The 27,501-nt window shown below is 42.6% G+C and overlaps 1 protein-coding gene across 3 annotated transcripts in view; it reads left to right on the top strand.

The window, feature by feature from the left end:
• Nucleotides 1-27,501, top strand: part of CHST9 (carbohydrate sulfotransferase 9) — a 107,032-nt gene that overhangs the window by 1,347 nt on the left and 78,184 nt on the right. Inside the window, exons 1-2 of one of the 3 annotated variants that reach the window (XM_053242706.1) lie at nucleotides 9,690-9,746; nucleotides 14,568-14,778. In XM_053242706.1, coding sequence (XP_053098681.1) covers nucleotides 14,679-14,778 — 100 coding nt within the window. In that variant the 5' untranslated portion in view covers nucleotides 9,690-9,746; nucleotides 14,568-14,678. Of the gene's footprint in view, nucleotides 1-9,689; nucleotides 9,747-14,376; nucleotides 14,450-14,567; nucleotides 14,779-27,501 lie in introns of those variants that run through there. The other 2 variants (XM_053242707.1, XM_053242704.1) reach the window with 2 other exon arrangements.

Genomic DNA, 27,501 nt, shown 5'->3' with positions numbered 1-27,501 from the left:
TACTTGAGTTTCTCTTTCACAACAATCCTGTGAAGTAGGTTAGGCTGAGAGAGAAGTGACTGGCCCAGAGTCACCTAGCTAATATCATGGCTGAATGGGGATTTGAACTCGGGTCTCCCCGGTCCTACTCCAGCACTCTAAACACTACAGCACGCTGGCTCTCATGCATCATCATACATCATGAGATGAAAGGTATCATCTCATACTGTGTGGGAGATGGCAATGGTAAACCCCTGCTGTATTCTGCCAAAAGAAAACCACATGGTGCTCTGGTTGCCAGGAGTCGATACTGATTGGACGGCACAACTTTACCTTTAGTGCTCAAGGGAGTAAGCTGGAGGAGTTCTCTTCAAAGGCTATGAATCCTTTGCCTTGGGCAAACTCCTATTCTCTCAGTCCTGCTTGTGATATGGCAATGATACACTGGCCTAACTTATTACAGTGTTTGGATTGTTGAGATAATGTCTGCTTAATACTCTGAAATGTGCTATGTAAATATTGTAATTGTTGTTAGGAATGTTTCAGTACTGAGTATTTAGGCTAAGGAGTAGGTTTGGCACTCCAGCTGTTGTTGAATTACGACTTTCATCATCCTCGGGCACAATAAATTATGGCTGGGAGTGATGGGAATTGTAGTTCAACTACAGCTGGAGTGCCAAAAGTTACCTGTGCCTGATTTAGGCTTATGATTTGTATTGGAGTTAGATGACTTTTGGTCTCTTGCGGCATATAATTGTTGGGAAGGCCACAGTTCTACTAGAAGGGCTTCAGGATTCCTCTCATTAACATGATTTCCTTGCTGCATATGATACTTGTATATTTTGAGGAAAGACATTGTTTTCCACAAGATGGGTGCAGAGTCTGTGCTTGCCATCTCTTAAAGCTTATGGTTGATAGGTGAAGTCCTTCACCTTGTGGATTTAGACCTGGCTCTAAAGTCCACACAAGTTGGTGGGAAAATAGCAGGTGTCCAGATAAATGCAAATCATTCATTGCCTTAATGTATATTGTATGTGCATAACTCCTATTAAAGTACTTTAGAAGAACAGAATGACTAAACCATTGCAGGAAACTTTAAAAATATTTTAAAAATGCTTTTTAAATATCAGCGCAGAGTATAAAGAAGTCTTTGAGAAGTTAAGCCAAGCTTTATACCAAATAACTGGATACGAATTGGTGATTGTGGAAATGTGGTAATCTCTTGGGTTTTTAAAAAATCTTTCTCGGGTACTGTTGTGCAACCAACTTAAAAATTCAGTCTTGAAACAAATTATTGGTAACATTATATGGACATCTTTCAGGTAGTCAAGCAAGTGACTAGGGGAAGCTCTTCCTGAAGATTGTTTACATTTATTTTGACCTAATCAGGTCATTTTTAGTATTTTCGGATATTTATATAGTGTATTTTCACTATGAAATGTGACTCTAATAAGAGTCCATATTACAAATACTTCAAACTGAGCTTAACTTTAAGAAACTGATTCTGTCTAACTGGTCACAGGCATCTATATATGTTTAAGATTTTGGCTGAAACAAGCATAAGCTTTCTTTCCTGTCTGGATTTTGTTTTTCCCAATTGCTTATGTTTTTGTCTCTTAATTAGGTCTGGTCCTGACAAGTGCTGCACCCTTTATTGATATCAGATTAATCTATTTAAAAGCATTTTGACTGACTAAAATAATGCTCTGATTAACTTGGCAACACACTCTTAAAAATAGTGTGTTGCCTGTATCCAAACTAGTTAGTCATGACTAACTCAAGTCTCATTAATTTCAATGACACCTAAGTCCTATTCAGACATGTGCATGTGTACATGTGCCTGTACATATGTACCTGTGTTTGTGTGGTGTACAAACTTTTTTTTTAAAAAGTGAACTTAAATACAGGTGCCCTAAAATGTAGGGTACAGAGAGGAAGTATACTACTGTGTGTGTAGAACATAATGTATGAGTATCCATGTGCATACAGATCTGTATGTACAAACATTGGCTGACATGACTTCAGCACTGACCACACTCCTGTGCATGTGTAAACAACTGCAGGACAGCAGTGCTCACAATAAGAGCTTTGTGTGTGTTGTGCCACCCATTATTTCCAATGGGCAGCATGGTGTGCAACTCCGGGAAGAGAGTCCTTACTGCCAAACATTGCTGCCCTGCAGGGCAGTTGTTTAGACGCATGCAGGGCCATGGTCAATGCTCAAGTTGCCCACATCACCTTGCACAGTGTGCCAGCTGGAGTATGCAGACTGTACATTCAGCAAACATGTGAATAGGACTTTAGTCATGGCTAAACTTAGTTTGAATTCTGTCTGCTAACTGTCTTGCATATAAATACCTATATAAACCTCAGGTGCCATCTTAGTAGAAGCTTTCCCTTGATCACAAGAGGGAATGCCTCTTATAAGATGGCGACATTAAAAAAATACCTCTTTAAAAACACATTGGACCAGTTCAGGTGATACTCATCTGGCCTGTGCAATTAAAAGGGGGTACACTGCAAGCACCCCCCTCCTGACCTCTTTTGCAGAGATCCTGACATCCTCCAGCTCATTTCCTCATTGCATGGAGGGAGTGGTTTGTCCACACCACCATTCTACATGCAAGCCAAATACTAATTTATCCCCCCACCCTACCCCCATGATCCACAAACATACTGGGAGGCTGTCTGAGGTGCTCACAAAAGATGTTGGCCTGGACATCCCCCTTCTTATGGCATGAGCCATAAAAGTATCATCTGAACTGGCCCATTCTTTTCTGTAGCATGACTGTAGCATTCTCATGCCGATCTAATTGATTAAGTTGACTCAACTAAGCTTTCTTTCTTTAGGGCAGGGCTGCCACAGTGGTCGATAGTTGGGGATGGTAGGAGTTGTAGACAGCGGCGTAGTTAGGGGAGAGGAGGCCCGTGTTCCCGAGAGCCCCTCTGAGTGGGGGAGATAATGAAGAAAATAGGGAGGGGTGGAGCTGAGGCCCCTCGAGAGCTGGGAGGCCCGGGTTCTTTGAACCCATCCCCCCCTTTATAGCTACGCCCCTGGTTGTAGACCAAGAGTAGCTAGAGAGCTGAAGTTGTGCAGCCCTGCTTTAGGGTGATAGCCTTAACCTTTTGAGTTTTTTAGTATTGTCTAAAATCTGGGAGATGTGTGGCACAATCCTATGCATGTTTACACAGAATAAAGGGCCACTATGTAAAATGAGACTTGCTCTCTAGAAAATGACTGACAGCCAGACTAATGCTGTGCTGGTGCTCTGGGGGTAGGGTGATTTTGCCAATCTCCCCTGCCCTCTGAAGCCCAGTGTGCCTCCTGACAGTATGTCCCTGAGTGTCACACGGCCCCCAGAGATCTATCGCCGGAAGCACAGTGGGCTTCAGAGGGAAGGAGAGATTGGCAAAATCACACACCTCCATAGCACCCACATAGCATTAGTCTAGATGTCAGCCAATGTGTTTAGGATTGCTGTCTATATCTACAAAATTGTTTAACCCCTGATATTTTTGCATAACTGGGATCACTAGTATTCATCTGTTATGCAGGTTTTAAAACATGTTGTTATTCAGGCTTCATAACTAGAGCCATAAGTCTTATATTTTAGGAGAGGTGTGAAATCTAATCTATTTGTTCAGTGCAGCCTCTGCCTCTCCCTGCCTTCTTCCTGTCTAATCCTCTGCACCATGGATGTTGTATCCTCTTTCCTTCCTCCTGCCTCCAGACAGAGAAAACTACAGGTGTATTAAGTTTTGATGACCTCTCTTGCTATCAGCAGTTCTTAAAGAACTGTGAGTTGCATTTTGATGTGCTCTAGCCTTTACTAGCTGCCTTCCTGTTTTCAAAGTTGTTGGATTGGTTTTCCCCCACTGTGCACTCTGCAAAATAGTCTTCGGATTAGTGAAACGGACATTTCACTCTTACAAATATTTGTAGGAACGAGAAGTGTTGGGGCTCAGTTATGCCTGGAAGACAACCCTGAGAATTGGAAGGTTGCAAATTCTAGATGCTTAAGGGCTAGCAGTGATTGCTGAGTTTGACTGAAATACTCATGGTCTGAACCACCCTCTTCCTCATTATTTGAATCAAACCCTTCCATGACTGGGATAGATGCACATTCTAGGGATGAGTCCTTCTGAACTTGAGTCCTTCTGGCTCAAGTGTTGCTTTTACTTGTTAAAATATTAACACACTAAGCAATCACAATTTAACTCGGTTGCATTGTATTTTCACAAGATTAACAAAGGCTTCAATAAGGATTCAAGCCTAAAGAACAATTGTGACAGCCCTCTACCCAATCAACATTCCCCAATGAATTGCAATCATTATGTTAAACTTTATTTTAAAGACTGAGAAAACATTAAATTGGAAGAAAAGAAAACAAAGCAGTGGGGAAGGTGGAGGGGAACCAGCTTTTTGCATAAAGGTGAGATTTCACTAAAAGATTCTAATTCAATTAGAGAGAGCCTAGAAAAGGCAGCTGAATTGTATCGAATTACTTGGATTTCTATCTCCTGAAATAAATGATTTGTTCTTTAATGGACAAGTCTAAAAGGTCTTCAACCCAATTTTCAGTTACAAACTCAGAACGTGATTTCCAGAACTACAAGATAATAAGCTTTGCTACAAGTGACATTGGCAGACAAGAATGTGAGATATTTGGTGAACTTCCAAATCTCAGTGGGGTGTCCTAGTATAAGGTGATTTAAGCCTATCTAAGTTTAACTGCAAGACTAAATTCACTCTGTAACATATCTTCAATAGGCATCATAGGGCTTTTCCATACGGTATACAGAATAGTCACTTCTGAATTGCCACATCTCTAGCATTCTTTTAAATTTTTAAATCCAAATGTTTTGGGACACAAATGAGTACAAAATACAACTTTTGATGAATATGCCTAAGGGCTAAGCACTGCATGGGAAATCTGTGCTTGGATCGTCCAATTTTTATTTTTATTTTTGCTGAAATACAGGCATGGGAGATGTGTGCAAGCACATATATGTGCCCTACCAGTTTGCACGCAACCATGGTGCGGAGGAAGGAATGCTTGCCCTATCTCCCCAACCCTTTCCTAAGCGAAATCCCACCTTCACCCCATTGCTCTCTGCCTTGTATATTTTTCCCTGTGGGGCAAACAGCAACTAAAAATGGAAAGGTTATGGGGAAAGCACGTTAAACCACTCCTCCAGTGCAACTGCTATGAGCAAATTGGCTTTGAGAGCTTCTGTTGGAAAGCAGTATATAAATATTGGTGGTGGTAGTATAACTGGCCTTGAGAGAGGGCAAAACCTTCTGAGGCTTAGTATTTGGGGGATGGTGGTGATCAAAGGCAGCTACTATGACACAGCCAAGCTGCTGAAGTTAAGCTCTGTATGGAGTGAAGTAACCTTTCTAGTTGTGAACCACTAATATGTAGCATTTTGTGTTTTCAGTGCTGTGGGAGGACACTGAAGTGGCAGGAGGGTGGGTGTACATTCTTGCTTTCCCCCAACATTGTTACATTATTGGCTCTGAAAATCTTCAGGGTTTTATTAAAGTTTTATTAAACTTTATTAAAACTTTAATAAAGCAGCAAAGTGGAGCCATTGTGGTATGTTTGGATCTATCGCTCATTACAAGAGAGTTAAGGATCCAAATGGTGGTCTTTATCAGGATTCTTGGAGTGCAAGCAACTGCTGGAGTATATGTCAGTGACTCCTCATGTTCACATGCCTGGTTTTGAACTGAGTGGTATCATCCAGTAGAGAGTGATTGAGTTGTCTTCTGTTTCTCACTTCTCCATCCAGCTGTCCGATGTGAAGGGTCTGCCATGTTCATGTGCCTAGAAATGTGTTACTTTCTATGGGCTTCTCACAGGGACTCGCAGCTGGTCTTTTTACATAATGAAAAGGTTCAAATGCAACACATTCTAGGCCAGAACTGGTTTTTGTGATCTCCTCTTCCCCAGGAAGTACTCTGTACCTCCTGAAAATATGGCCCTCAGGGCTGCACAACCCTCAGGGATGTATTTCCGGGTGACACAAAGGGCTTCTGGGGGAGGGAGAGGTTTTTAATTACACACCCATACACTGGTGCAGCATTAGTCTGCAACTCATCAGAAACACTGGTGCTACAACAGTGTTTCTTCCATTACACTGATGATCCATTAGTCAGGATATCAGTCTGTCACCAAATATTTTGGAACTTAAAATAGGCACAGTATTAATAGTGAAAGTGTATGATGTCACCTTGATACTTTAAAGCTCTCATTTCAGTTTCTTGCCTGCAGATGTTTTTATAGTTACCCTTGCAGGTCTGTGCAGTAAGTGATCACTTTGTGAAGACTCATGTATTGCATATGAAGAAACCCTGGTAGTCTTATGTATGCTCACTTGAGAGTAAGCTCCACTGAATATTAGTGAGACTGATTTCCATATAAACACACATAAGATTAAGTTGATACTCTTTTGTAAAAAGACACCATCACTGGAGTTCCCAGCGCTGGGTCCCCAAATGTTGAACTATAACTATCACCATCCCTTTGGTAATTGTGGTCGGGCATGATGGGAGTTGTAGTCCAACAATAACTGAGGACCAAAAGTTGGAAATGCCTGCTCTTGGGAATTTAGACCAGTTCCTCCAAAACATCCTTAATGGAACCAAACTGGTAGCTCTTAGGCTCTTTAAACTAGCTCTTCTTTCCTCTTTATCCATTGTACTTCTGTTTTAAAAGTTGCAGTTGCACAGTAGGGCAACCAAATGAATATTTATATCCATGTACACTGTAAGTAATATGCTAACTATCTTTGCATGTCTAGGCTCTAACAGAAAGGGGAGAAGGTCTGTCTGTGTACATTATGTTTCCTCTAATAGGCTTTGGCTAGAGAGCTGGTGTCTTCTAATAATACAGCCTGGGAATTGGACATAGATTCAGTGGTGTTATAGACTTTATTTTTATTTTTATTTATTTAAATAAAATAAATAGAGATCCAGCATAGCATAGTGGTTAGAATGTTGGACTAGGACTGGGAAGGCCCGGGTTCAAATCCCCATTCAACCATGAAACTCACTGGGTGACTCTGGGCCAGTCATGTATCTCTCAGCCTAACCTACTTCACAGGGTTGTTGTGATGATAAACATAACCATGTACACTGTTCTCAGTTCCTCAGAGGAAAAGCAGGATATAAATGTAAAAATAAAAAATAAAATAAATATATTTCTACCCCTGCCCCTCCAGTACATTACTGCTCAGGATGGCGCACAAAACCTTTCTGGGTACATTTTTGGGAATAGCAAGATACAAATGTAACAAATAAGAATGTTTTACTGTTCCAGGTGATTCAGGCAATTCACACAGCCTTTTCTGTTATGGAGTGTGATCATCTTCTTACAGTCATAGTTAGTTATACATTGTGGAATATAAATAATTATAAATACTGGGCAGGAGGGATTTGCTGAACCTTCTCAATCTCAGATGTTTGGAAATCACAAAATGCTTCTTGATTTCTATAACTTTCTGCCTGCAAACATGTCTCTAGCTTCCCATGTTGTAAGTGGAACTTTGATCTTGCAATTCTCATGATTTTCAGTCCACCCCAATGTTTTTCTAAACTGCTCCATAGAAGTTGAACCTCTGACAAAGAACTTCTGTTTGTTGTTCACCTCTCCTGTATGCACAGTATTCTGTTGCAACAACATAAGCTTGCATATAACAAGTTTGTCATACAAGGTGGATTCCCCCTAGATGATAGGATTGAGGGCTCTTGGTTTTTGTGTGAGTGAGAGAGACTTAGTAAGAGGCTAATGGCATAAAATGTAAGAGAATTCTTGCAGAGTATTCTAATGGAAAAGTTGCCTCCTGCTGTGTTTGACACAGAAGGAAATGATCGATCTTAATGTCATAGTTGTGGTTTTAATGAAAGTTTATGAGCACAGGCTTTAGCTCACAAATCACTGTATTAACTGCACTAATTAATCAGCGTGGCACTTCTTGAAATCTTGTGCAGAATAATAGCTGTAAAGCTGCATCTAATGTGGAAACTTTCAGTCTGAGCCTGAAAGTGTGCAAGCCTTAATTAAAGTGCTGCCTCAACACAATAAAATTAAAATTCCACATGTTTTCATTAGGGTTGCTGCCAAAATTCTTGAAATGGAGTTTGGAACTAAATTTGCAGTTACATCAAAGTTGTATTAGTGTTCCAAAATGGCAGCTGTACTTACTGAAATCTGGATGGCTTTTGTCAAAACTGCTGCATGTTGATCTGGAAGGTTTAACGTTTGTACCGTGCCAACAACTGTTCTGTGTAATCATTATCTTTATTATTGATGATTTAGCCATTGGGGTCAAGTCCAATAAGCCATCTCCTGTAATCTCAGTGAATCCACACATTTTTGTGAAAGGCCTTTTCAATTCTCTTAGACTTTTTTTACTATGTTATTATTTTTAGTGTGTAAACCCCATGATACATTGGCTGGGATCCAGATGGCCACTCTAGGCATGCCCACTAGGAAGCTTGATGCTTCTTGGATTATCTGACCACAAAGCTATATCAAACCTGTTATAGAAAGGACCTCAGGTTTCAAAAGCAGTTGGCCATGTGTTAAGTGCATGATGTAACTGCTTTTCAAAAGCACAAATCCTCCTAGGGATGTGAAGCTACTGTAGATAGCAGGATTTTAGGATCCTGGCCAGTGCACTATTTTTTTTTCATCTGTGTGGGGAATGAGTTTTGTTCTGGGAAGCAGTATCAAGGCAGTGTGTGCACATGTATATTCAGAGTGAGACCTTCCTGATTCAAGCTGAGTGGGATCTAAAATGAACTGAGTGGATATCAAAAACTGTGTGAGCATGTGCGCATGCCTTAGAGGGTATACAAAACGGTATACAAACAATAACAAAATGAAGGCTGGAAGCCAACATGGAACCAGCTGGTAACAAACTTCTTGCAGAGTCATAACTTGCGGGGTAGGAAGAAAAACATAACTACTAATGCAATTGCTCTAGTGGGTTTTGCAACCTATATTAATTCAATGATTGATATATCATTGAATGATTGATATATCATCGGTGGTGTTTGGCTAGTTGTAATTGTGCTAAGGCAATCGAATAAATTTGTTTTAGGCTGTATTTGTCTTAAATCTTCTGAATCATTGCCCAAAGCAAGCTTACCTACAGATAGAACACTTCTGGAAATCTTGAAGCCAAGGGCTGGGTAAAGCATTTACTCATGGCTCAGAGGAATAATGGCAGCATCCAGAGAATTTGCACAACTTCTGCCGATGGAGTACTCATCTGCAAACACTCTGGATGCTGCGCAGAAAATGGTGGAGGGGATGAAATGTACACAAATTAGCTATTTGTTCCTATCATTCTGATTATTGCAATAATAACACAAGCACAACATCAAAAATTAAAAACAATATGGATATTTTCAGAATATTATAGGTATTTAGATGGTAAGCTTTCCTCTCAAATGTTTAAGAGTAAACTTTAGAAAATGATGACATTCTTATAGTTCTCCAAACCTATATATGTGAACTTTCCTGAAGCTTTTGAATAGCCACTTCAAATCTATATACTCGGTTACAGATTTATCTTGGTTAGGCAGTACAAATGTAAATGATGGGTTGGTTATTGTCATTAGACATATCTCTTCCAAACTCATATACATTCTCCCCCATCCCCTCTATACAGAGAGAATACAATGGTATATAATGACAGAAGGCTTCTACCACAAACTGGAGGCAGTGTGCTGCTGGGATTTTCTTCCAAATACTGTAAGGACATGGTTTGAAGTCTTAACACAAAAAATGACTTGGGACAAGAATTTGCTCTCAGCTCATAGAAGTCATGTTCAGAACCATGGAGAAGTCTCCTCAAACTTATTCTAGTCCCATAGGGAGCTGCCTTATACTGAGTCAGACCACTGGTCCATTTAGCTCAATGTACTGTCTACATGACTGTTCTTCACTGCGGGCCACTGGTGGCCTGAGCAGACCCCAGTAGAGGCCACTGACATGCCTCCCCCCTGTCCCCTCAGCCACTGTTCTCACTCTCTCCTCCTGCTTCTGTGCACACTGTTACTCCCCTCCTCACGCGCACTCTCCCCACTCCCAGTCATCTTCTTGTGTGCTGTCTGTCTCCTGCCCCGCTGCCACAATACTCACACAGGTGTGCTCTCTCTGGCCATGCTGCCATGGCATTTGTGCGAGCTCTTGTTCTCTCCCCCACATACACACACTGCTGTGACTGGGGCCAATGCCCTCACTCCCCATGGAACAAGACTTCTTAGTGGCTACAGCCCCCACTCTAAAAATACTGAAGATCACTGGCCTATGCTGAGTAGCAGTGGTTCTCCAAGGTTTCAGGTAGGAGACTTTCCCAGCCCTACCTGGAGATGCCAGGATTGAACCTGGGACCTTCTTCTGCAAAACAGATGCTCTACCTCTGAGCTATGGCCCCATCAAGCATTGGTGGTAATTTTATTAGGGTTTTTGCTCTTTTAGATGGTGGTTTGGCATGTATATGTTACATAATCAGTGGCCCCTGACATGGGCTTGTACTGATACAGACATAAGAGCAGTTTTGCTTCCTGTGCATTAGTTATTTGAAATGATCATTAATCAGGATGTGCAGAATGTTTTAAGCTCAAAATGTTCCAACTCGAAATGGGATTCTGGAATGTTTTGAGTGTTCCAGCCTATGTGAGTGGCACCAGGATGTGTGGTGATGGGCGTTGGGAGGAACCTTTTTAACAATAATTACCTGGTTACATAATGGTCATTGATGCGCTGTAGGCAGGGCAGCCTTGGCATGAGATGCGGGGTGCCGCTGCCCATGGAAGCTGAGTGGTAACCAAGTAATGATTGTTAAAGATACCTTCCACAACCCCTTGCCGGCCACCCTGGTGCTGTCCTCATGGGCTGGAACCCTGAAAATGTTCCGGCTTGGAACGGGTCATTCCATCAGAACAACCAGCTTGACTGGTTGTTTGAACAGAACATTCCAAGAATTTGCATTCTGTTCCAAGCCTATGCACATTCCTAATAAAAAACCCATTCCATGCACATCCCTAATCATTAATAACTTTATGCACTAGTAATCGCTCTCTGAGTAGACTTCTAGACTGGATTTTTAAAAGATGCCTATGATATCATGAGTTGGTATAAACAATAGCTATGTTTAATAAAAGGCTGTATTTAAGAATGATGTAAGATGCACAATTTTTATAAAACTGCATTTGTCTGAAAGCCATATGGTGTTCTACGTATAATCAAATTTAACTTGTTTTATGCCTCTTTCTGAGCACAGAAATAGAAACTTCACTACCAGAATGCCAAATAAAAAAATCAAATGTTTTTCAAATGATTGTTCCCAAGAGTCTTATCTTGCCTTATTTTACTTTCGTTTACTAGAAATTTCTCCTATCAGAACTTTCCCCCCTTCAACCATTGTTGTACTGAACTTAAGGACAAGATTGGGGGTTTTTTGTTGGCAATTTAATACTCTCTCCCTCCCTCTCTCTCTCTTTCTCTCTCACTCAATTGAATTACAATGTGCTACGTCTTAAAAGCAATTTAAGTCGCTTTACTTTTTCTTGCAAAGGGGTTTGTATTGCATTTTTGTTGACTTTAACATCCTGCTGCTTTTGAGGGGCAGGTGAAGGGTATGTTAAATTAATGATTTCATCCTCTAGGCTCTGTGTTGCAAGTAAGATTATTGTTCAGAAGGCTTGCTTCACTCAGTTACTAGTGAGAATCAGGATCTTAATAGGTTTATTTCTTATGTAGTGTAAATTGATGACTGCAATTAAAAAAACTTGCTTGCCTGGCAGAACTGAGTTTATGCTGCTCGTATTGGTTACCTTTGGATTTACGCATGACTCTTAAGAATATTGTTGCAGACGTGACATGCACAGTGGAAACTGTGTTACCGCTTCCCAAGGAACTTGGTTGATCAGTTGCTTGGCAGCAGCCATGTGCCTGCCTTTGAGGCTGGAGGTGGCCTATAGCCCTCTGACTAGTAGCCGTTGATAGACCTCTCCTCCATGAAGTTATCCAAACCCCTCTTAAAGCCATCCAGGCTGTTGACTGTCACATCTTGTGGCAGAGAATTCCACTAGTTGATCATACATTGTATGAAAAAGTACTTCCATTGGTCCTAAATGTCCTGGCAATCAATTTCATGGGATGACCTCTGGTTCTACAGTTATGTGAGAGGGAGAAGAATTTCTCTTTCTCCACTTTCTCCACACCATGCATGATTTTATCGACCTCTATCATGTCTCCCCGCAGTCATCTTTTTTCTAAACTAAATAGCCCCAGGTGTTGTAGCCTTGCCTCATAAGAAAGGTGCTCTAGGCCCCTGATCATCTTGGTTGCCCTCTTCTGCACCTTTTCCAGTTCTACAATGTCCTTTTTTAAAAGTTGTGGTGACCAGAAATGTATGCAGACCTCCAGGTGTGGCTGCAGCATCATTTCGTATAAATGCATTTTAATATGAGCAGTTTTATTTTCAGTCCCTTCCGAATGATCCCTAGCATGGAATTGGCCTTTTTCACAGCTGCTGCACATTGAATTGACACTTGCAACGAGCTGTCCACTAGGACCCCAATATCCCTCTCCTGGTCAGTCACTGACAGCTCCGATCCCATCAACATATACTTGAAGCTGGAATTTTTCATCCCAGTGTGCATCATTTTACACTTGCCAACTTTGACCCGCTTTTGCCATTTTGTTGCCTACTCATCCAGTTTGGAGAGATCCTTTTGGAGCGCCTCACAATCCGTTTTGGATTTCACTACCCAAAAGAGTTTGGTATCATCTACAAATTTGGCCACCTTGCTGCTTATCCCTACTTCTAGATCATTTATGAATAAATTAAAAAGCACTGTTCTTTCTAATCTTTTACGTCTTTGTGCATAATGACTTTTGTTCTGGGTAGCAGTATCAAGGCAGTGTGTGCGCACGTGCATTCAGAGTGGGGCCTTCCTGATTCAATCTGAGTGGGATCTAAAATTAACTGAGTGGACATCAGAAAACTTGTGAGCGTGCGCAAATCCGCACGCCTTAGAGGAAACACTGGAGAGGTCTATCAACGGCTACTAGTTGGAGGCTATAGGCCACCTCCAGCTTCAAAGGCAGGATTCCACTGAGTATGAGTTGCAGGGGAGAGGGCATGCCCTCAGCTCCTGCCTGTAGGCTTCCAGTGGCATCTGGTGGGCCACTGTGTGAAACAGGATGCTTGACTTGATGTTCTGATGACCCATAAAGATTCATCAAGGATTAAGTGGGCATAGTATAAGGAGAACAATATGTGACCACTTACGGGGGTATAAATGGCTTCATTTGTCTTTCCCAAGACATGGAAAACAGTGCTGGGAAAGAGCTAGAAAAGAAGGGTCTGGAACAGCAGTTTGTGTATAATATCATGAAATGTTTGCTTCATCTCTTGCTCCTTTGCCTGAGGCACCGACCCACTGTAACATGCTTTGGCCTTATTACAAGCTTCTGATGCTAAATTTCTGCCTTGACTGTACCACTTGACTACACCAATTGACTATGGATAAGAACTTGCCTCACTGATAGCTCCTCAATAAAAACCTGTACATTTAAAAAAATGGGAGGTGAAACCTTCTGGTTTAATCTTCTCCCTGATATGCTAGCTTTCAATGGACTAGTTCAGGTGAACAGAGATGTGCAGAAGGTTCCATGGTCGGAACATTCCTCCTTGAAATGGGCTATTTCAAGTATTGCGAGCTTAGAAAAGAACACCCTTTAAAAGGGAAGGGTGTGTTCTGAGCTTGTAGCAGTCCGTTCTGAGGTGGAATGTTCTGATCCTGTTCCAAGTGCCATTTTGGAATCCAAAATGGCACTCTTATGGCCACTGCACATGCACTTTGACCATTTGCATGATCAGCACTACCACACAAATGGCAGAAGAGCACCATTTTGGATTCCAAAATGGTGCTAAGAATGGGGTTGGAATGTTCTGCCTTGGAGCAAGACATTACAAGCTCAGAACAGGCCCTCCTTTTTAAGGCTGTTCTGTTCAGAGCTTGGAACACTTGAAGTGGCCCGTTTCGAGGCAGAATGTTCCAAACGTGGACCGTTGTGCACATCTCTACCATGTTCACCTGAATTAGTCCACCAAAAGCTAGCAGGGAGAAGGTTAAACTAGAAGTCTTCTCCCAGAATCTTTTTAAAAAAATGCACACATTGTTTTTTAATATTGAGGGGTTATCAGTGAGGTGAGTCCTTTACTGCAGATAAGGCTCGATCAGTTGTTCAGATGGAATGTTCCACACATTTTGCATTCCTTTCCAGGCCCAGAATGCAAAATTTGTTTCATACACAACCCTGGAACATGGTCCAACTGACCTCCTACATGTAATGAGGGTGAGGACGTGTTGAACATGCCTGCTCCAACATACTCCAGGACATGCTGAGGCATTCTTAGCCCATCCTTTAACCACCGTGAGGTGCTGTTCATTGGAATTGCCCTTCTACACACACTCTAAAACCCTATTTAAACATTGCCTCTGAACTTGGATTATGATAAAAGTTGCCTACTTATTTCTTTTAAAATTACTTTTCTAGATTGATTTGTCCAGAACCAGAAGAAAAGATACAAACGTGAACTGAAGACCTGCAAGAAGTGAATCTTGCAATTGTCTGAAATGCTTGGAAATGTAGCCCTCTGGTAGGGCCATGAACCTAAAACAAGTCTCTGTATCTGTACTGATGTTTGGAGTAGCGGGTCTGTTCCTTTTCATGTATCTGCAAGCCTGGATTGAAGATCAACATACAGGTAAAATCATTCTTTAGCTGTGTATCATTCAAGAGCTTTCTTAGGTTGTATTAAAGCTGAAATGAGTATTTGCTGAGGAATTCTGTGGATTTCAGCAGCATAAGTGACATTTCTGCCACTCACAAAAACCAAAATGGGTATGGGAAGAGATCAGGATAGACTATGGATTTCCTTCACATGAACTAACACTTTGGCTCCTTGAATTTGGCAGCAGTGGAACAAATGTGGGGGATATACTATAAAATCCTGCATCCAGTATTCTCTGACTTCTCTGTGGTTCACAAAGTATCAGATCTGCAATATGTCTGCAAGAGTCTACAGAACTTTTAAAATGTCCAACAAACTTCAGTAGACCTTTTTTTTAAAAAGCTTGAGACTTGCAGCTGGATCCTATATATGCATGCAGAAAAAAGCCCAAAGTGTGCATTGGAGTGCAGTCTTAGGAGTGTGCAAGACCCTTTTCTCCACTTGTGAAAAGTGTGTTACCTTTTTCAAAGGTATGTATTCTGCTGCATCCTTAAACTACATGTGTGGAGAACATTTAAATTGGTTTTATAACTGTTCCATTAACAGTTTATTCACAAGTGTGTTCCATTTATATTTTACTCTGGCCTTCTTTATCCCTGAAATTTGTCTCTGTGAAAGTCCAGTTTTGTTTCTCTTTTGAAACGATTAAAGTATTAAATCTTACTGATCCTGCTAGTAGCAGAGGTTACAGGTCTTATGGAGCTCATGGGGCAGCAGCAGGAGGAAGATTTACAAACTTAACATGGACCTCCAGCAATGTGGTCTCTTGCTTTTTCATGAGGTTAGAACTAACGGGGGGATGGGCTTCCATAAAAACAGGTTCTTTGTCTGAATAGATAAGGCAGACCAAAGTGCAGGATTACCACTTCATACAGTTAAACAAAATATCATCTGAAGACCTCGCAAAAAACAATGTCTAGTCACTGTTCAATAGAAAAGTGTGTTACCCCCTTCTTTCTCATATTAAAAAGTGAATGTGGCTGTCATGTTTGGCTTTTTTGGTTTCAGAATGCATTAAAAGGCATCTGATGACTTAAATCTTTGGTGGGGGGAATTGTCTTGTCTTGAGGGAAGAGGTCAGGGTAGTCTATGGATTAACACGTTGGCAACAGTGGAGCAGATAGGAAGTGATATACCATAAAACTTTACACGGATGCCTGATTTCATCAGGCAGAATATAAGAATGGAACTTGGAAGAGCAAGTATATGTAGCAAAAATTCTTCTTCAGTACTTTTAGAATGCAGGCAAACTTATCTCCTCATTACCTTTAATGGGATATAAATTCCATTTATTGTACACAAAAGCCTCCTTAATCCACTTTAATAAGCTGAAAATCCATTGCAATGACTGAGTTATATGATGGTTTTCCCCTTGATTAAGAAAGTAAATAATGACACATCATTTCATTTATCTGTCAAAATGTACTTCTGTGTTAATTATTTACCATAATAGTTGACAGAATGTGAGTCAACTATGATTTGTAAGGCTTTTGAAAACTGCAATAAGACATTCCATACAGCGCCCTGCTATTAAATCCTCAGCCTTCAAGTGATACCACGGTGAAAGATGGATTGTGGTTCTGATGTATCTGTTTTTAAAGAATAAATTGAATACTGAATAGAAAAACTTTCAATTCAGTGAGAGGTATATGACAATTCTCAAAAGACCGATGCTACATGTTCATGAGAAGGAACTTGATACATAGAGCCAACATGGGGGGTCATTTCCATTCCAGCTCACATGTCACTAGAAATTAGCAATTGGCAGGTGGTCAGGAGGCTCATTATCCATGCTGCATAAAAGTACCCAGTGGTCCTAATTCAATTAAGATCTGACAAACAGAAGGGTTAACTTATAGGCACGTGCATGAAATGTTTTGGTGCCTCATTAGAGAGACACCAAAATGATTTGAGTTGCCACAACTGAAACATTTCAATGGGGGGGGTGGGGCATGGTAGCTTTAAGGAACAGGTATTTGTGTCCTTACCTGTTCCTCCACTATCCTGCTTCTGTTCTGATCATGGCACTGTGCTGCTCAAACGAATGTGTGTGTGTTTCTGCTTCCTTGTTCCCAGCAGCCTGCCTGCAGTGTCGGCACGCATATGGCATCCGTGCATGTGGGGGTTCCATTTGTGTGGTCAGCATGGTGTGGCTGACTAGGGATGTGCAAAAAATTTCGGGCACAGATCGATCTGTGCCCGAAATGAGCAATTTCGGGTGATTCGGGTCCGAGCCGATGTCCCCCGATATTTTGGGGGCCTGAGCTGAATCACCCCTGATTTGGGCCCGAAAAATTCGGGTGATTCGGGCTGACGTCTCTTTGAATTTCCCGCCTTTTTGCCTCCATTGATTTGAATGCAAAAAGGTCTGTTGTGACATCAGCTCGAATTTTGGGTCCCAGGGGCAAAATAGTGGGGTGGGGTGGTAGTGCCTAATGGATGGAGGCTACCACCCAAATTTCAGGATAATTGGGCAAAGGGCTGATTTTTGGGGAAGTTTTAGTGTCTTTGGGGCAGTTTGGGGGCATAGCGTGGGATCTGGGCAAAAAGAGTGGGGTGGGGTGGTAGTGCCTAATGGGTGGAGGCTACCACCCCAATTTCAGAGTGATTGGGCAGAGGGCTGATTTTTGGGGAATTGTTGAAGTTTATGCGTCTTTAAGGTTTTTCCCCATAGAGAAGCATTGAGGTGTCAGCAAAAGTATAGCTTCATGCGGGGGGCAAAGGGGTGGCCTAGAGCAGTGTGGGGTTGGTGGTAGTGCCAGGTAGGGTCAAGGAAGCTACCTGAATTTTTTCAAAGGATTTGGGCAGAGGGCTGATTTTTGGGGAATTGTTAAAGTTTACGCGTCTTTAAGGTTTTTCCTCATAGGGTATGCATGGAGCTTTCAGCAGCCCCATAAGTGCATTTGGGGGGTGCTGGGGTGGCCCAGAGCAAGTGGTAGTGTAGTGCACATAGTAAGGCAAAACTTACCCTTGAAGAAGTCCATGCTGTTTCTCCTTCAGCAAGCCCTGTTCTTCTATGTGTTTAACGATTTTATTCTTAAGTATGCTTTTCATCAACTCACCCAGGACAGACGTTAAGCTAACTAACCTGTAATTTCTTGGACCTCCCCGATCCCTTTTTGAAAGTTGGTGATGCATTGGCAACTTTCCAGTCTTCTGGTTCAGAGTCCAGTTGTAGAGACAAGTTATATATATGTTTTGCTAAGAGATCAGCAGTTTCACAATGGACTTCTTTTAGAACTCTTGGGTGGATGCTATCTGGCCCCAGTGACAGTAATTTTTAATGTTTTGTGACAGTTGAGAACATCCTCTCTCGTCACTTCATATTCAGCCTCCATCCCTGAAAAGCTCTGTTCCAGAGCAAGTATACGCTCAGTATCCTTTATTTATTTACTCAGTTTTTATACCACCCTTCCATAATGGCTCAGGGCGGTTTACAATAGGGGTGTGCACGGAACTGGTCCGGCACTGGGGTGGGGGGTTCCAATTTAAAAAGGGGGAGCTTTACTCACCCCTTCCAGTTAAAAAGCGTATTTCTTGTAGTAATTGGGCGGCAGGGTGCCGCCCGCTTCAATCTCCGAGTCTGGCCGCGGGCTCCTCCTTGGTAGGCATAATCGGGCGGCAGGATCGCTCCAAGTCCCTGCCGCCCGCCCTCTTCATGCTAAGCAAGCCCCCCCCCCCCGTCGGCTGGCGGCCGCCCCCTGTGCATATTAGGGGGTTCCCCCCTCCCCTCCACCCCCTTCTTGCCAAATATCCCCCCCTCCATTACAGGAGGACGGCAGGAGAACTCCCTGCCGTCCCCCTTCTCCTTTTCCGGCTGGGCTGCAAAAGGTTCCTAGGAAGCCTTTCGCGCGCGTGCGCGAAAGGCTTCCTAGGAGCCATTTGCAGCCCAGCCGGCAAGGCAAGCGGACGGCAGGGAGTTCTCCCGCCGCCCGCTCGCTAACTTTAGCGAGCGGGCGGCGGGAGAACTCCCTGCCGTCCGCTTGCCTTGCCGGCTGGGCTGCAAATGGCTCCTAGGAAGCCTTTCGCGCACGCGTGCGAAAGGCTTCCTAGGAACCATTTGCAGCCCAGCCGGAAAAGGAGAAGGGGGACGGCAGGGAGTTCTCCTGCCGTCCTCCTGTAATGGAGGGGGGGATATTTGGCAAGAAGGGGGTGGAGGGGAGGGGGGAACCCCCTAATATGCACAGGGGGCGGCCGCCAGCCGACGGGGGGGGGGCTTGCTTAGCATGAAGAGGGCGGGCGGCAGGGACTTGGAGCGATCCTGCCGCCCGATTATGCCTACCAAGGAGGAGCCCGCGGCCAGACTCGGAGATTGAAGCGGGCGGCACCGTGCCGCCCAATTACTACAAGAAATACAGTTTTTTACTGGAAGGGGTGAGTAAAGCCCCCCCTGTTTTGAGTGTAACCCCCCACCTGAACCAAAACCACCCCGTGACCGGACCGGTCTGGAGGCCTTTAGAATGGCCTCCGAACCGATCCGTGCACATGACTAGTTTACAATTAAAACAAAACCATTAAATTCAGTTAAAATTAAAACAAAAATTATAAAGCAACAATTAACAATTAAAACATCATAAAACAGTAATTAAACAATCACAACTATTTAAAAAAAACCCTGAAGAACAGGTTGCAATATTAAAACCAATTACAACTATTTAAAAACCCTGGAAGGCCGGGCCAAACAGATTTTAAGGGCTCTCCTGAAGGCCAGTAAAGAATTCAAATTGCAGATTTCGGCTGGGAGTGCATTCCACAGCCCAGGAGCAGCTACAGAGAAGGCCCACCTCTGAGTCTCCACAAGACGAACCAATGGTAATTGGAGACTGATCTCCTCAGATAACATTAATGTGTGGTGGGGATCATGCAGGAAAAGGCGCTCTCTAAGATAACTTGGACCTAAGCCATTCAGGGCTTTAAAGGTAATAACCAGCACTTTGTATTTTGCCTGGAAACATATCGGCAGACAGTGTAACTGTTTCAAGACAGGCATAAGATGGTCTCTTATCCCAGAGACCAATCTGGCTGCCACTTTTTGAACTAACTTAAGTCTCCGATCTACGTACAAAGGCAGCCCCACGTAGAGCGCATTGCGATAGTCAATCCGGGAGGTTACCAGCTGATGCACCACTGTTTTGAGGTCATCCTCTTCAAGGAATGGGTGCAGTTGTTGAATCAGCCAAAGCTGATAGAAAGCACTCCTGGCCATGGCCTCCACCTGAGATATCATGGTGAGGCCTGGATCCAGGAGTACTCCCAAGCTGCGTACCTGCTCCTTCCAGGGGAGTGTAACCCCATCCAGCACAGGAATCCCCTCAGATTCTGAGCCCCCACAATGAGTACCTCCATCTTGCTTAGATTCAGCTTCAATCTGTTGTCCCTCACACAGTCCATTACTGCCTGTAGGCAGGCATTTAGAGAATGAGTGCCATTTCCTGAAGACAAAAAGAAGTAGATTTGGGTGTCATCAGCATACTGATAACACTCTGCACCAAAACTCCTGATGAACTTACCCAGTGGTTTCATGTAGATATTGAAAAGCATTGGTGACAGAATGGAGCCCTGAGGAACTCCATATAACAGCTCCCATTTTGAGGAGCATCTGTCACCAAGCTCCACCATCAGGAATCTACCCGAGAGATAGGAGCGGAACCACTGCAAAGTAGTGCCCCCTATCCCCAACTCCCCCAGGCGATCCAGAAGGATACCATGGTCGATGGTATCAAACGCTGCTGAGAGATCCAGAAGAACCAGCAGAGTCACAGTCCTTCAGTTTGAAATGGATCTAGATAATGAGCCCCTGGTGGCGCAGTGATAAAACTGCTGCCCTGTAACCAGAAGGTTACAAGTTCGATCCTGACCAGGGGCTCAAGGTTGACTCAGCCTTCCATCCTTCTGAGGTCGGTAAAATGAGTACCCAGAATGTTGGGGGCAATATGCTAAAATCATTGTAAACTGCTTAGAGAGCTCCGGCTATAAAGCGGTATATAAATGTAAGTGCTATTGCTATTGCTATTGCTATAATCATTTTCCTTCAAGACTGCCTGGAGGAGGTCGACTGCTTGTTTAACTCCCCCCACTGGCAACCACCCCTCGGCCGCGCAGTGGCTTTGATTTTGAAAAAAAAACGACGTAGGTTCGCCGTGGTGGACAGACGCAGGGTGGCAGTAGGAGGCCCTCGGACCCTGTTCTCCAGTGGTTCCATGACACTGACATCTCACACCGAGTCCTGATCACCTCTTGGGATTAAATCTGAGGTCTCCTTCTCTCTGGTTGGTTCCATGATCAACTGCTCCAAGGCAATGTCATTTAGTATATCTAGAAAATTTTCATCACCTGAATGTGAATTTACCCAGCGATGTGAGGGTAATCTAAGTCACCCACTATTACAGCCTTTTCTCTTTGTCACCCCTCTGATCCCAGGTCACTGTCAGCAGTTTGGACAGGAGGGTGATAGCACATCCTTAGAGAATGGGTGAGGTATGGCTCGCAGGATAAAGTTCAAATTCAGGGCTCATGAAAGTGTGCATTCTGCCTTTCCCCAGTAGTAAAATTAGGTAAGAGACTGTAAAGCTTGCTAAAAGTGTTTATATAGTGTATAATTGCAATGTTATTCATGTAAGCTGATTAGAAGTAGGTTCAGGACCAACAAAAGGAAGTACTGCACTGTCAATGTATAACTAACACATGGACTTTATTGCTACATGATGTAATTTAGGTGACTTTAGTTGGCAGTAATTTTGGTGACTTTAAAAAAGGATTGGGCATATCTAGTGGAGAAGTCTATCAACATCTATTACCCATTACAGCAAAATGGAAATTCCATGTACAGCAGCTGTACACCTCAGAATAAAACGTGAGCAGGGTCATTGCCTTTTTATTCTTTGCTTGTGAATTTTGCTTGTGTTGGAAACAAAATACTGAATGGCATGAACCTTGGTCTAATAATCCAGCGAATCCTCATGCTGTTCTTAATTTAGGAAGCACATATGTATGTCACCCATTTCTCTCACTTTCTCCATGCCAGAGTATCAGCAGGCCTTTCACTGGAAATTATAATTTGTAGAGAACTAAAAGAAATCTCAAAAAAGTTTTAAGTTTTGGAAAAATATTTTTTGGTGTTTGAGATTTTTTAGTTCTCTACAAATTATATTTTCCAGTGAAAGGCCTGCTGATACTCTGGCATGGAGAAAGTGAGAGAAATGGGTGACATACAGATGTGCTTCCTAAATTAAGAACAGCATGAGACACAGTAACCCAGTGCCAGTTCTATTCCATATACCTTGCAGACACTGGTATAGATATTGCAACATCAATCCTGCACATAATGAGGCAGCTTATATATCATTGAGATCAGTGTGGTTTAAGCTGCTGAAGTGCAGACAGAATTACAGGCCAACTCTGCTGCACAAATTGCGCATTCAGTTGCATTTGGCAGGAAGCTGAAACAAAACCAATGCATGAATTTGCCAACATAGAGGCATCCCAAGTTTACTTCTAAGTAAGTTCTATTTATTTCTATGGGATTGACTTAAGTATTCATGCTTAATACTGCTAATGTCTTAAAATGAATAGCAGGTGAACATTTGAATACCGTACTTCCAAGTAAGGAAGTATACTCCTCTTCCTGTTTTTGTATCCACAGAACCTGGGGAGGGTAGAAATGCAAAAGGGCACTTAAACTTTGTATGTTAAGAGATTCACCACTGGAACTCTGAAAACAGCAAATAACGTTATTTGGTATGTGTGTCTAAAGTCCTGATTAAGTGAACATCTCGGTCAATCCCTGCACGGCATTTGACTTGGAGATATAGACAATACAACTTTATCTTGTATTCCTAATTTTGGGTTAGATCCCTAGCTTGCAAGTTAAAAAAAATGAAACAACATTTAGTAAACTACTTAAGCATTTTAAGTGCTGCAATAATTATCAAAGTGCTTCATAAATTTAAGGGAGGGGGGCCTCAAAGCTGCTTCTACAGCTGACGTACAGGCAGATGTTCTTAAACCATATAAGCTTCTGGGGAGTTATAGAAGCTGATGAGTTAACCCCATTGGGTTTCTTTTATTGCTTACTGTTTCTTTAAGCATGAGTAGTGTTCTATGCTATCACAACTTTCTGACTAGCTTAAAAATATTGTAATTGAACAATTCCCTGAGGAGCATATCCTATTTACTTTGGATGCTTCAGAATGTCAGGGTCAGGATTGGCGTTGGGCTTTTGTTCCAGACCATCCTTTGATTTTTCATTTTTTTTAAAGTAACCAGAAAATACTTGCTGGGAAACTTGGAAGAAAAGTAATGCAACACCAGAGAATTGCAGAGGAAGTGATGTAACATGAAAGAATCACAGAGGGACCTGGAAATCAGCTGCTTTATTTAAATGTGAACTAAGTATAGGCTAAAAATGTTTTAGAAAGGAGATAAATGCGCAGGCAGGTCAGCAGGAGATGGGGTTTTGTGGGGGGTTTTTTTGGCCAGCCATGATCACGGGGGTTGGGGGGTGGGGAGACACCCTCCTGCTACCATTTGGAACTTCAGGACACTCCAGTTTCCCCTGAACGGAGTTGGAGAAGTCCAAACAAAAATTAGCTTCCCAAGTTCAGATCAGGAAATCTTCCAAACTTGTTACTTGAGATCCTGACACCCATGGCTTTGCGTCTCTGCAGTCGGGCAATGAAGTATACATTCCTCAGTATACACACTTCAAAAAAGAGTAGGAATTCACATATTCACGGATCCAGTGTGGCCGGAAGTGACCTCTGAGATCATTTCTGGCCACCATTTTGCTTAAAGGAGCCATTTTGTGGCTCTTTTGTTGTTTAAAAAGTCCCATGATTTTTTGTGGGAAATTGCCAGAATTGGGGGTTTGGGGAGGCACTGCTGGATAGCTGGAAACCCACAGAGCATGGTGCAGAATTTTATCTCTTCTTCTTTTTCTATTTTTATCAGTTTCTTCAGCTCCAGAAACCTAACATCCCCCTCCCATTTTTTCCCCATTGCTTCAAGATCTCATAATCTGCTGTTCTGTTATCCACAACTGTGGATAACTGGGCAAAAGAGGCACCCCTGCTAACTGGACAAAGAGGCACCTTTTACCATGGTGATTCTCTTTATTTAGCAGGGGGAGAGTAACTGGCCCTATCCACCCTCAGCACAGTACCTCCAGTGACTGTTGCTGGTGTCTGTCTCGTGTTTTTGTTTTGTTTGTTTTTTAATTTGAGCCCTTTGGGGACAGGGAACCATCTTATTTATTTATTATTTCTCTGTGTAAACCGCCTTGAGCCATTTTTGGAAGGGCGGTATAGAAATTGAATTATCAACAGCCGCCGCAGCAACAGCAACCCACCACCACCACCCACCACCAACAACAAAAAATGTGGTCAAGAACAGAACCCCCATGGATAACACAGGCTACTGTATTCTAATCCAGGTTTACAGAGTTATGTATGACCATGGCAAGATTCTTTTTTCCTAGAAGTAGACACAATTGGTGAATTGATCTGAGCTTTAAAGAGTCTCTCCAGGTGACAGCTACTACCTGAATATGCAGAAGTATCTCCAAATTACTCACCTAGCCCTTAAAGGGGAGTATGACTACAAACAGAAAAGCCAAAACAGGCTCTCCTATTGTCAAAATCTGCCTGCACCATACACACATACCCATCCCTAGAGTGAGCTTCATTTTATTTGCTCTCATCCAGTCTATCACTGACTTCAGAATGAAGCTCAGTCAAGATGAGGGGTTTCTTATCCAAGTGCTCCTGGTGATGGAGGTCTTCCACAAATTTCTTTATAGAACCATTTTCTGAAAAACCTTCCAGTGCCCTAAATATACTGAAATCAGTTTGATTTCTTTACACTATATCAGCAAAACTAAAATGTGCAATAAGTTGATCTTTAGAACTATATAAATATCTGAAAAGTCTTTCCATTAGCCAAAAGGAATTGAACCGAAATATATAAGGAGAAAAGAAATTCAATGAAGCTTATTCATTTGTTTAAAATATTTCTATACTGCCCAAAATTTGTATCTCTGGGCGGTTTACAATTAAAATCATAGAAACATTAAAATCATTAACTTAAAAACCATTTAAAACCCAATATTAAAAGTATAAAAACTATAAATCTAATTAAAAGCCTGGGTGATCAAATATGTTTTCAGTGCCTTTTTAAAAAGTTGCCAGAGATGGAGATGCTCTTATCTCAACAGGGAAAGCATTCCAAAGCCCAGGGGCAGCAACAGAGAAGGCCCATCCCTGAGTAGCCACCAGATGAGCCAGTGGCAACTGTAGACATACCTCTCCAGCACATCTCAATGGGCGATGGGGCTCATGGCAATGGCAAAGAGGACGTTCTCTTACTCTGGATCCCTTTATTTTTCCAGCCAAAGGTCATGACAAAATATATAAAATTAAAGGTAGTTTTTCCAGTGCATGTAGAAGGGTGATTCCGATGGACACCCTTCACACATGATTAAAGGATCTCTGTTGGCATTACCTGCAAGCTCAGTAAAGGTACTTCTTAATGTGCAGAAAATGGCATAGCCATACCTAGCTGTAAAATGTTTGATAGATGCAACCAATGCAAACTGGAAATTTGTATCCCAGCTAAATTCCACCTATAATCAATACAGCAGATCCAGTCCTTCGATTACTTTTTATCTTTAGTGATCACTAACACCAGCACAAGGAGGTAATAAAGGTGACAGTCTCTGACACTTCAACTTCAGGTCCCTATCTTTCTTCACCTGCAAGTAACACATTTTTTTAGAAAATGACCCTCTGTCAGCCTTATGTTTTGTAAACAAACTTAAACGTATGACATGTTGACTTATGTGCTGTATAAATATCTCAAAAGTCTTTCCAGTAGGCAGAAGTTGAACTGAAATTCTTGATGAGGAAAAAAATTTTTTACATATTACACAGGTAATATGGCTTAAATGCTTTATGATCAAACAAATTCAAAGCTTTATTTGGAAATGTGTGTGGTGGCGATATTATAAACTAGCTGGCCCTGTGCAGAACATCTGCGTGCTTGGACTTTATAATGCTCTCCTTAAAGTCCCACCACAGCCTCTGTTTTATTGCTCAGTTTCAGCCACCCCACTTGCAGCCCTCCCCTCTCCTCCACTCCCCCACTTGCAGTCACCTCTCTTTTCTCCACCACTACTTGCAGCCACACCCTCTCCTCCACTCCCCCACTATCTCAGCTCCCTCCCTCAGCTCCAATTGCAGAGCTCTGACTCCCTGCCAGATGTCCTTATGAGGGGGGTGGCCAAGCCAGGGCAGGAGAGTCCCAAGGGCCATCCATGGAGGCCGGATGGGAAGCCCCGGCTTTGCTGTCCTCCTCATGAGGAGACTTGGCAAGGCGTCAGAGGCCCATGGTTGGAGCTGAGGGAGTGAGCGAGCAATGCCACTGATCTTTCTTCAGCCCTCCTGCTCCTCCTTGGCAGCTGCTGCCCCTCCATCTGCTCCTCAGCCACTGCCTCTGTGCCCTCTCCCTCAGTGTTGTCAGAACTCTTGCAATATGTGCCTCGTACCACAGGATTTGTTACATACATCTTAAGGCTTTTAAATATAAGGATATGTTGACATGACATTTCAAGAGCAGTTTTCTTCTCAATTTTGAAGGAGAAAAAGGTGAAGGTATTGAAAACTAACAAGTAATGCTAACAAGTAATTGAAAACTAACAAGTAATGCCAGAAATGCTGTGCATTTTTATTACCAACAATGTATACCCCCAGTTTAGATGCTTCTGTTTGGTTATTCCACTATCTGTCTTATGTTCTTTTACATTTTTAACAATTATGCTGTTGGTTTGTATTCATTGCTGTGAGCCAATTTGGGACTTAAAGGGAAAATATACAGGGGGACCTCATCATCTGCAGCCCTGGCACCTGCAGTTTCATGTATCTACTGCTGCTAGCACTGCTGTTCTGCAGGCTCCCAGAAGCTTACATCTAAGATCACAGGCTTGTGGTTCTCACTCTTAGCATGCTCAGAAGTCTCACGGGATCATGAACTCCCCGTTTGTTGGCATGTTGGGGACCAGTCACTTAGGCAGTGGGACAGTCGCCCCCAGATTCAATAGCTGCCAAGCGAATTGTAAGGGAATTAGCCTCGTGCCTCTCCCTATATTTTGGGAATGTCAAAGACTCCGGAGTTAACCTTTGGGTTAGTCTCCTCTCAAGGTCTGTGTGTCTGAAGATTGACCCCTTTACTTCCCTTCCTCTGCAGTTGCCTCAAACAAGCTAAATCACATCAGCAGGAAAGTCAGGTAAGGCTACTGCAACTCCCTCCCCATCACAAAGAGCTAAATGGGTGATAGGTACTCAGAGGTGTACTCATTAAAATACTGATTGGTTTACTAGGTTCTTTCAACCTAAGAGATACTGCACTTTCATGCTGATTCACTCAATATACATACAAGTTGCTCATGACCCATTCAAACCATTGTGTTGTATCTCCAACACAGCAAACACAGAGAGTGGAACCTTTTGAGATTCCCTGGAATGGCCCTATTTAGGAAAGAAGGGCAAATGGAATGTTGCCTCAGGACACATTTTGGGCTATAACTGCCCTCAGTTTTTTGAACCAGTGTGCTTCATTTGATTTCTGTACCGGAGTTGCCCACAATGTGGATGCTAAGACTGACACCCATTACACCCAGCTGTGTCTTGCTCTGCATGCCAACCA

Source organism: Hemicordylus capensis, chromosome 4 (assembly GCF_027244095.1).
Source record: "Hemicordylus capensis ecotype Gifberg chromosome 4, rHemCap1.1.pri, whole genome shotgun sequence".
NCBI classification, from domain to species: domain Eukaryota; kingdom Metazoa; phylum Chordata; class Lepidosauria; order Squamata; family Cordylidae; genus Hemicordylus; species Hemicordylus capensis.
This window is presented reverse-complemented; position numbering and strand designations above follow the sequence as displayed.